The sequence below is a fragment of the Arachis stenosperma genome, chromosome 8 (assembly GCF_014773155.1).
Source record: "Arachis stenosperma cultivar V10309 chromosome 8, arast.V10309.gnm1.PFL2, whole genome shotgun sequence".
NCBI classification, from domain to species: domain Eukaryota; kingdom Viridiplantae; phylum Streptophyta; class Magnoliopsida; order Fabales; family Fabaceae; genus Arachis; species Arachis stenosperma.
Window position 1 is genome coordinate 18598788 of NC_080384.1, and position 11706 is coordinate 18610493.

The following is an 11706-nucleotide window of genomic DNA, read 5'->3' on the forward strand; positions in this document are numbered from 1 at the left end:
ACACTTTTTTTTTTCTTTTATTTAGGTCCCTATACCAATTCTTTTTTTTTAGTTGGGTTCCTATAAAATTAAGCCAATTACTACTAAGAGGGACTTAATTAAAAAAAAAATTAGTACAGGGACCCAATTAAAAAGAAAAAAAGTATAGGAACTTAATTGAAAATTTCACGAAACTATAGGGACCAACAGAATAATTAAACCTTATTATTAACACTATACAATATTAATATAAATTTAAAGGTAAAAAGATAAAGACATTTCATCACCATAAGAGGCTTCCTTATAAACTATACATTGCATGTGGAAAATGGTTGAGACTATAGCTTTGAATTTTCAACACTAATGCTCTAGCTATGGACCCCACCTCATCTAAATCCCCATATTTGAAAAGCTTAATCAAAGTGTGTATTAAACAAATGATATAGGAGAAGTAGTTATATGCGGATGAAGGGTCCAAAATTAAACAAATTAAAGCCTGAAATGGAGTACATTATTATATTATTGCATGATTGAAGGAAGCTTAGAAGTCATGAACCATGGATATAACTCACTGAATTTATTGGCTATGCTATAATTAATTAATATATATAGGACCCTTCCCACTATGGATTTTTTTTTTTTTTAATGTGAAAAGTGGGTTAGCTTTTGACAAAGGGTCAAAAGGGGGTTGTGGGCAATGTAAAAGTGGTGTTCATAAGTGTCATGTTTTCTTCCTAACTGGCAATGTTCACTGACTAACATGGCATTTGAATGACATTTTGTATTTGATATTTCTTTAGATAGCAAGATGTGACTTGCTTAACTTTGTATGTTTAAATTGTTAGGACATCATGTTGTTATTTGAATGAGTGAGCTTCATTGTTCTGCCATGTTTAAATTGAATGACTATATTTGATGTTTAAGGTTTTTTTTAATGATATTTTTTAACTCAGACATATTAAAAACTATTTAGTTATGAATCAGATTTTTATTTAAAAGTTTCCTGTTAGCTAATAAATTATTATATATACAAGACGAGATTAAAATTTTATATACTTGTTTAAATAAATTGATAAATTAACTATTAGAGCAACCTAAATTGATGATTTTTTTTTCATTTTAATATATGTCATGAAAATATATTGATGAGTTTCATTACTTGCGCTACAACAAAATGAACAAATATTTAATTCTACAAATGTTATGCTTCAAAATGGTTAGTCTTGATAAATGTTATAGTGTGAACTACAAATTGTGTATTTCTTGAAATGATCATCATGATCTTTATAATTCTGAACAATCTTTACTGTTTGTATTAACATTAAAAGTTAAATTAAATTCATCAAAGTAAAATAAAAAACAACTCGAAAGTGGGATGTTTTTATTTAAATTAAATAAATATAAAATAATTACTTAAATATATAATGTACCACATTTCGAGTACTGTGAAGGAATTCAATTATGAGCGTATCTCGAATATTGAGATTTTGGATTATGATATAACAAAAGTCTGATATATCCTAAATGCACTCAGAATACGTTTCACGTTGAAAAACGGGTACTGAACACCCGAGATGCATTCAAAAGATTATTACGATTTCAGTATCCGAGATACGGTCAAACGCAAAAATTAGGTCATAGCATCTAAGTCATCACTTGAGATATTTTTTAACATAATAGCCTTTAATTTCATCAAAACTAACAAATAAAATATAGCAGTAGTTCAAATTCTGATGTAGTGCCACAAGCAGATTCTATAAACAACCGTAGGTGAATTGCTTGCAACAACAATGGTATATAAGCCTATCCATCTCTAGAACTCTATACTCTACATTCCTTCGAATACTATAGTTCTTCACCGCCATTAGAACAGCATCACGGTTCCTGAACCTATGACCATCCCGGAATTCCAACCCACTATCGGTGTTATAACCTTCTCCCTTTGGCCGGTATTGAAAGGATCATCCAGCTGCATTGCGTCTAAATTCAAAGTACAATAATAACTTGGAACTTATAACAATTGAGGAATGGGTAAAAGAGGAGGCGGGAGAAACTAAACACCACTGACAGTCAGAGTCTCTGGCATATACTCGCGAGAGGAAAAAGTCTCGTTCGATGACCCAGATTCGACAACATAATCTGAATCGCCCTTACTGTCGTCTTCTTCGGCACTATCACGAGGTTGGGCGAAGTGGATTGGTCTTGCATCTAGCAGAACTACTTGAGGATTCGAATAGGACGGCCCACTACCACCAACTACGTCACGAACCGCAAAGCATACCACTCCATCACATGTTGTGGCATTAGTCTTGCATGTATGTCGAACATTACTTTTACATGCTGATCCCCTTCAAGCCAGATAATCTGTTGGTAAATCTACAGCTCAGAAGTGCGTGCAAAAATCTATATGCAACCCGCCCAACCTCCTTAGAGTTTATTCTCTCATATTGCTCAATATGACAGTCTTTAACACATGTAGGATATTAACACGGATAGTACGTAACATCACAGTTGAATTAGACTAAAAAATCACTCCTTAATAATTGTTTCTTACTATCTCATAGGATAAATTACAACAAAAAAAAACTAATTATTATCTATGCGAACAAAATTGAAGGATAAAGAACAAAATTGAGATCCTAATAGGCTTTTGGACGTATTTCAGGTGTTCAATACCCGTTTCTCGACGTGAAATGTATCTTGAGTACATTGTGTATTTAAGTAATTATTCTATATTTTACGTATTTCTGCAAATTTTATATTTATTTAAGAGCAATGCTAGAGGACCAGCAACATTTGTGATTGGTAGCCATCAACTAGCCATCAATGATAATTTGATTGTGTGAGATTGATGTGAGATTTTATCCAATGGCTCACCTTTTTCTGCTGATTATATGTTGACCAAAATGCAATAAAATTACTGGCTCCCTAGACTTTTCCATTATTTAATTTAAATAAAACATTTCTCAAAAGTGTGGTTGAGTAGGTGAAACTTATTCTTCTTTAATCAAATACTGATAATTCAAACCTCATTCGATTAGATATAGAAAAAAGGCTAATTATTTTATTTGAAAATATATAAATCAACATATAATAGTTAACTGGTCGAATTATTCATCTACTTAAGTCGAATTAATCTTTAACTATTGAGTTAAAAAATATAATAGAAAACAAAAAATAAATCAACACATATAAATAAATATATATACTTGATCAAAATATTTAATGACAACTTTTTGTTTTCACCGTATTTCTCATTCTAAAAATTAAGAATCATTTCATGGTATATCAAATATGTTTTATTTAAGAATTTGTTATTGGCCAACAAATTTAAACTAAAATACTTACTTAAATAAATTAGTGAATCAATTATTAGACTAACCTAAATGAATTATATTTAATGATAATTGAAAAAGAATTAATTATCCCTTGGAACGATGAATCAAAGAGAAAGTGAAATGAAATCTTGATAGAAAGAGACCCCCGGGGAATCACCTTCACCAGAACCAGATGCTTCAAAGTTCAAATCAATGTTATCAAATCAGATGGTGATGTAGGAAACACAAGCATGGGGTCTCATGGCTAATTTTGTGTTATGTGTCTTTGAATTCTAACTTGCTTCCAAAGCAATTCACATGACCGACCACTAATTAATTGCAATGTTGTTACTCCACCCTACTGATTAGATTGCATAATAGAACCTTATTTGAAACCCATTTTAGAAGTTAGTCATAATAAGGGTTTGACCTCTTTCTCATGATTAACATTATTATTTAACAAAATTTTATTTGTCATATACGTATATATATTACTTTAATTGTGTGTCGTATGTCGTGGTAAACTTTAATTTTAAAGCCTAAATTTTAAACGCGTATATATAATGATGTATATACAAAATGAGTGTATGGTAACGAATTAAGGAGAAATTAAAATTTCGAGTGCCTACATATCAATAATATATTTTATAGTTCATGGTAAATTAATATTTTTATAGTTTGTTTGGTGATAAATTAAATATAAAATAAAATAAATAATAAAAATCAAATTTTTTTTTATTTTTTCACATAAAATTTTAAAAAAATAATAAAAAAATATAATTATAACAAATTAATAATAATAAATAAAATAAAAATAAATTATGTCTTTATTCAACATTTTTATTTATGTTTTATCTTTTAAATATAATTTTATATTTTTGTATTTATATATCAATATCTTGTTCTTGTAAATAAAGACAATCCTAAAAAATAGACTATATATTATCCACAAGTTCTCTCAAACTCTCATAAGAAGCGAAGGGTTGAAACACTAAGTCATCGAAGTTTATTAAAAAAGGTCTAGGTAAGAGATATGATGATACCCAATAAAGTGTTTATGTGGGGTTTGGATTAATTTTAAAAAAAAATAAAATGAAACATATAAATTATTACGTAATTTAAATTAAATTAGTTTGATTTAATATTTTTAATCTAATAAAAATATTAGTACATCTAACAAATTATATTATTGGATTTTTTGTTTGAACTTGACTGAATAATCAATTTATATTAAATTGATTTTTTTTAAACGGAAAATAAGAGAGGAAAACGACGAACAACTAATTAAGAGTAGAGTATAGAGGTGGTAATATGTATTCTATTCGCGAATATTCAATCCGACTTCATCTGATCGGGTAAGGTTGCTAATTCAATTTGTAATGGGTAAAATTTTTGTGCGGGTCGAGTAAGGTGCAGATTGAGTCTCAATACTATTTGGCCAACTCGCACCCTATATATGTATATGTTATATACTTCTATAAAAATATGTTTTAAATGGATGTTGAACTAAAGACCTCTCATTAGATGCAAAAGATCTTTAGTCATTAAAAGAAGATTTTTAATTGATAACTTAAATTTTTTTTTTTTTTACATAAAAGTCAGTTCTATTTTAAATTATCATCAAGTTATATAATAATATTGCATCTTTTTTGTAATCCACAGGTAGAGTCGGATACCCGCAGGTTAAGAGCGAATAAGGTTAGGGTTGGAATATTCTCAACCCGTGGATAGAGTATGATTGAGTTTATATAAAAATCTTAACCTGCGGATAAGGTTATAATTGGTTCCAAACCGTACCTTACCCTATCCATTGTCACTCCTAGTAGGATAGTAATAGTAGTTGGAATTAAAAAAAAATTAGAAAAAAATAAATTATTTTATCAGTCTCTATAATTTTATTAAATTTATAATTAAATTTTTGTAATTTTTTTTCTATCAAATAAGTTCTTATACTATTTTAAATTTTGTATCAAATTTTTTCCATGTCAAAAATATTAAAGTTAAGAAAATATTCTTTTTCTAAATAAAATACCTTTTCTTTTATCTTCTATTTAAAAAGAAATAATCTATTAATTTTAATATTTTTGACACAACATAAATTTAACTATAAAATTTAAAATAATATAAAGATTCAGTTAAAAAAAATAAATTATAAAAATTTAATTATAAATTTAATAAAATTATAAAAACTAACAAAATAATTTAACAAAAACAATATTAGTCACCAGTTAACACAAGGGTTTGCTTTGTTGTTTATGTGTCTGACGCTTGAGTAATTAAGATTTTTTAATAAATAAAATAAATATAATATTTATCGATTTATATATTTTTTAAAAGATAACATTTTTATATAATATTATTTATTTTATTAACCGTGTAAATGAAATAATATTACACTTATATTATTGTTATTGCCAATGAGATAAAAAAAAATTTAATGCACAGATTTTATTTATAGAGATCAGATGAGATATATTTAAAAAAGATTATGAATGAATCTCGTTTGACATTACAAATGAAATATGAGTAATATCATTGAGGTCACTGTACAAACGAGATTAACTCGATGATGATTGAAGGTCTACATAAGTGATTCTATATATTGTGATTGCATATGTACCAAATTTTCTAAATATTTTATTCTTCTTTTAGAAAATTTTCAGAGTGCATATATATGGAGGATGATTTATAGTCAGACAAGGAATATGCAACTGAATCCAACGAGAGCGATTTTTTTGTGCCTAAAGAGTTTGTGCCAAAGATTATCTCCTTAGCTTGTTATTAAAAAATAAATTGTTTTATTTTTTAAACCAAATTTTACATAACATATGTTAACACATTATAAAAAATTAACTATATTAAATTATATTTATTTTAATTAATTAAATAAGTAGAATTAAAATAAGAACTAAAGTTTGTCTTTTTTATTAAAAAAAGGAGAAAAACCTTTAAATAGCATTTGTTTTCACATATTAAACTTAAAATAGGAGACTGAAATTTAATATTATATTTGGTGGCCACAGATTAAAATTAAAATTTTAATTTCAGAATAAAAAATTTCATTCTCTTTAATACTTTTTAAAAATAAGAATACAAAAGACTAAAATTTTTTAAAATAGAGATTGAAATTTTAATAACATTTCTTTTAAAAAATATCCTTATTTAACTTTTTAAATACCAAATTTATTCTTTTAATTTTTATATTTATTTTAAACTAAATATAATACTAACTCAATTAAATATATTTTATATCAAATACAATAAAAATTTATTTTAATTTTAATTTTTCAGTTTCAATCTTAGTCTCTCTTCTAAATATAGTCTTAATACTTATTTATTGCGAGTCACTTTGGCTTTCTGGATCTCTGTGCAATGCAAGACAATAATTCGTTTAAGGTTACTGGCACAACCTTTTACAACACAAAATATGGACAAGATTATGTAATTTGTCTATCATCATGTATCCCCCAATCAACATTAATATGTAATATCGTGGTACTGATACAACATCTTAAGACTAATTCCCACGAGTTATGTGCTGCATCTTTAAAAAATATTTACAAATTTAATAAATTAATATTAGTTTTATTAATATTTAAAGGAACAGTTTATTACCGTTCTAATTATTACCTATTGGAATATTAATGAAAAGTGACAACTAATGTAAATGTACGTGATTTATATGGTTGCTTTGTGCTATTTGCTTGTATATACAATTGCTCGGAAATTAATTTAGTTATGGAGAGAATAATGGTGATAACTTTGAATATGAATGTATGGTGAGTTTTTTATCAATGTGGACCTGGTGATTTAGAGACATGCAAAACGCAGGTAACATTTTACAGTGGCGTAAAAAACAAAAATCTGCATACCTACAAAACACAGGATGCGATTGGACTGGGCAATGAAACCAGGAAACGAAATGTGGTCTGCATGTTGAGAGGGGCAGTGTTGACCAGCATAGGGCTAAGTAAAACGCAGGTTGCGTTTGTCAGACCTACACATCCAAACGTGGGTTGCGCTTTGCAGTGTTCCTAGTTGCATGCGTGCCACGTGGTGGAGAAGATTGTTGCGGGAGTGTTTAAAATGCAAAACGCAGAGTAAGTTTACTGAAGATGAGAGAGTTACTGAAGAGTAAGTGTTATGTGAGTGAAGAGTGAAGAGTGTTGTTGTGTGTGGAAGGGTTGTGGTAGGAAGAAGAAGAGTGAAAAGCGTAGCTTCATTTGGTTATCAAATAAAAAATAGTTCAAGATTTTACTAAACCTGAATATCACATTATTGAGTACTTAGATCATCCTCAATGGGTAAGTTAAATTTTTTTTAAAATTTTATGAGAATAATATTTAATAAGAATAATGTTTATGAGTACTTGGATCATATAATACTGTTTAAATTTTATGAGTACTTAGATCATATAATACAGTTTAATAAAAAGAATGGTTATCATTATGTTTTTGAAAGAAAAAATAAATAATATTTAATTATTTTTATTATTATTATTATTATAAAATACTGTATAGTATTTATAATTAATTTTTAATAATAAAAATTAAATTAATATTTTTTAATATTTATAATTAATTTTTAAGATAATAATAGTAATAATATTGTTTAGGCATTATAGAGTACTCTATAATGTTTATTATTATTTTTGAAAAATGATAAATAAATTATTATTTTTTAATAATTTATTATTAATTTTTAAGATAATAATGGTAATAATGTCGTTTAGTTATCGGTTTTATTATTATTATTATTATTATTATTATTATTATAGAAATGTATAATATTTATTATTATGTTGTGATAATAAATGGTAAATAAATATTTATTATTTTTAATAATTTATTATTAGTCCGTTGGGTGGATCTGACACTATCAGTTTCTTTCAGGTCCTGACAGATTCAGATTATCTATTTCTGACGTCACCACAGGAAGGGCCTGCTACATCTCAGCAGTCTGCGGTCGTCGCGCCACTTCAGGTCATGCTAGTGACTTCGACTGTGATCAGTCGACGGGTCATGTAGATACGCCCGGTCCTTCCGCACCACCATGCTCTCAGTTGTTTGATTTGAATGAGTATCCGTAGCAGGAAGAGGGAGATTTGGGATACGACTTGCAGCACTGGTATGATCTTGGTGGAGCGAGTGATCCGGAGATGAGTGGTTCCGGTTTGTATGACACTGGTGGTGCGAGCATGATAGATTTCAGTGCAAGCAGTGAGCTGGATGCTGGTGTGTCTCAGAGTCATCCATATAACTTACGGACACAGACTGCGCCTCCGAACAAATACACCCCATCCTTGTATTCAAAGAAGGCACCGAGGAAGTAGTCCGTTGCAGTTGATCTTGTATTCTATGTTGTATTCAGATTTGTATTCACTGTCGTACCGAGTATTTAGATGATTCCACTCAGTATTATTATTATGACATATTTAGCTTGTTCTCGTATAACTCTGTTTTAGATTATCATGTTGTACTTTTGGAATGAAATGTTTATTTATTAAAAAGTTACATAACGAGGTTAAATATTTCAATCATTATAAATTGTTAACTAGGTTAAAATAAATGACGAGGTTACATAAAAAGTAACACATAATTGTGAAGTACATCATAACAAAGTTACATTGAAAAGCTTAATCACTAATGACCTCCAACGGAGCTTGGACCTGCGCGCTGAGGACATCGGCTGCGGCTATGTCCCTCGCGTCCACATATAGTGTACTTGCGAGGACCACGCATATCCCGCGAATCCATCTCATTTAAGTAGTGGGTTGACTTCGGTCTTCCTTTCGTTGCGCGCCTCAATGTCCAATTGGCAATCACATTCGCTCCTTCATATCTATCCCATGTAGATGGGTCATCCATAGGAACAAACTCGCCTCTGTATACCTTGCAAATTTCAGACATCTTGTACGCGTCGTGCACGTACACCTGCCAATCAAGACGCTGGTTGGCGCAACATGCAAGCACGTGGCGACATGGGAGTCGCTCGACCTGGAAATGGCCACAGTCGCAGTGTCGTTGCGCAAGGTTAACTGTGTAAATGGTACCATCCTGCATCTCGCGAACCTCAAACATCTCGTTACGCCTGTCGAACCGGTTGACCACAATGTTTCCTGCACGTCGGAAGCTTTCTTCAACTCTCTTCGTTGCAAATTTTGAATACGTGAATCCGTTGCGGAGACGCTCATGAGTCTCGGTACTCTTCCGAGTAAACAACTCATTCAGTCGATAGAAAGTTGACCAGACAAGGGCAGTCACAGGGAGGTTGCGTGCACCCTTCAGGACAGAATTTATACACTCTACCAAGTTTGTCGTCATATGTCCCCAATGATGACCACCATCGAATGCCAACACCCATCTCTCAACACCGATCTCATCGCACCATTGAGTATATGCCTCACCCCGCTCTTTAAGCCTTTGGTAGTTTTTGTTGTACTCCTGCTCTGTCCTAGAATAGCCTGTAGAACAAACCATTTAATCATAAGCAGATGCCAGAAATTTACTATGAATAGAATCATAACAGTGAGTTGAAATACCTGTGTTCACCACGAGTTTATGTAAATATGGAGCCTTGAACCTCCTTAAGAAGTTGGACCCAATATGTCTGATGCAGTACATGTGCCACGCCCTTGGTGGTGACCATGCACCGTTACTGCGAGCTATTGCAGCGTCGATGGAGGTATGGCGGTCTGAAATAATACCCACACCATCAATGGTAACAACATATCTTCGCAAATTGGTTAGGAAAAACTCCCATGCGTCTGCTGTCTCACCCTCGACAATCGTAAATGCAATAGGCACAATGTTTTGATTCCCATCTTGTGCAACCGCTACCAGAAGTGCACCTTTATATTTTCCGTACAGGTGCGTGCCATCAATTTGCACCAGTGGCTTGCAGTGTCTGAATGCTACAATACACGGATAGAAGCTCCAAAAAATGCGGTGCAGAACTCTTACACCCAGAATCTCCTCACTCTCACGATAAACGGGGAGTGTTTTAATTTGAACATGAGACCTTTGCATCTTCACTGTCATTGCTTTCAACCATACTGGCAGAGTCTGGTAAGAAACTTCCCAATCACCGAAAACTTTTGTGACAGCTTTCTGCTTTGTCAACCAAACCTTCCGGTAACTCACAGTGTAGTTGAACCTGCCTTGGACTTCTGCAATAACAGACTTCACCTTTATTGAGGGGTCTGCTTCAACCAACGGCCTAATGGCATCTGCAATTGTGTCCGAGTCCAACTTGGCATGATCTTGTGAAATCATGCCCACGGTGCACGTGTGCTTGCCATTGTATCTCCTGATCTCCCAACAAGCCTTTTTTCGAATCAAGCTAGCTCGGATAAGCCAGTCGCACCCTGCACCATACCCCTTGCATTTCGCATAGAATGTCTGCGGCTCAGACTCATACACAATGTAATCAACTCCTCTAGAGATGGTGTAGCTTTTGATTGCAAATATCACCGACTCTCTCGAACCAAATTCCATTCCGACCCTAAACTCGCCATCTTCTGCCGTAGCGTTGCCTTCACCTACGACATGCGCACCACCATCAGTCAGACAAGGCAAATAAAATAAGCACTATAGAAAATTTGAGTTAATAATCAAAACATACCCGTATTCGCATACTCAGGAAATTCCGGGGCATGCATGGCTTCGAGATCTAGAGTCCGCATAAAAGACAGAACACCAAACGGATGCTGGCTTACAATCGGATTTGCTTCATTTTGCACCGCCAGATTGCCTACCAAGTCTCCGTCATCGTTTTCGTCATCGACTTCATAGTTAGCTTCGAATTCCTCTTCACTGTCATTATTATCTTCTTCCCAACCTATATCTCCGAGCTCATCAACATTGACACCCTCCTCGACCGCGCCCAACTCTGACTGCTGTTCGAACTCAACGTACAGCTCTATCATCGGCACATGAAATCGGGTTTGTTGATAAGTACATAACATCTGCTGCATACTAGCATCATCAGTGATGGGCATCATTTGAAACTGTATCAGCCCACCAAATACTTGTACAGGATTCCTGTATAAAATGTTGCTCACCCTTTTCGAAATGTGGCTTTGAATGTTATTACAAAGTCCATTTTGCAACTCTACAAAACTCATGGTACATGGAATAGCAAATGACAACGGACATTCACAAACAAAAGTTACTCCCTCATGTGTGTTTCGTATAACCTCACCGTTATAATATACTCGCAAATTTGCAATATTTTCTATAACTGCAACCTCACCTAATCCGATTTTTTTGATACACTTGACTGCCAAAAAAACTCAGAACTACGACATATGTGTAAGAAAGAAGAATACAATGAGTAGAAATGGAGCAAGGCAAGCTGAATGAGAGTGTTGCTTCGTATTTATAGGCTGGACCCTTCTTTAAATTATTAT

General features: G+C 32.0%; 1 protein-coding gene across 1 annotated transcript; it reads right to left on the reverse strand.

Annotated features, from left to right (window-relative positions):
- Positions 1 to 8938: 8938 nt before the first annotated feature.
- Positions 8939 to 11421, reverse strand: LOC130945511 (uncharacterized). Its single transcript, XM_057874220.1, has 3 exons — positions 10920 to 11421; positions 9838 to 10836; positions 8939 to 9759 (listed from the first exon to the last, which is right to left on the reverse strand). Exons 1-3 carry the CDS (start codon positions 11419 to 11421, stop codon positions 8939 to 8941), a joined length of 2322 nt encoding a protein of 773 aa, XP_057730203.1.
- Between the last annotated feature and the right edge of the window lie 285 nt (positions 11422 to 11706).

Bases quoted from the DNA above. Each gene is read 5' to 3' on its own strand.
- LOC130945511 (XM_057874220.1), bottom strand. From the start codon at position 11,421: ATGAGTTTTGTAGAGTTGCAAAATGGACTTTGTAATAACATTCAAAGC. The intron at 10,837-10,919 runs GTATGTTTTGAT...CGCATGTCGTAG, and splicing joins TCCTGAGTATGCGAATACGG to GTGAAGGCAACGCTACGGCA. The intron at 9,760-9,837 runs GTATTTCAACTC...TTTGTTCTACAG, and splicing joins TAAACTCGTGGTGAACACAG to GCTATTCTAGGACAGAGCAG.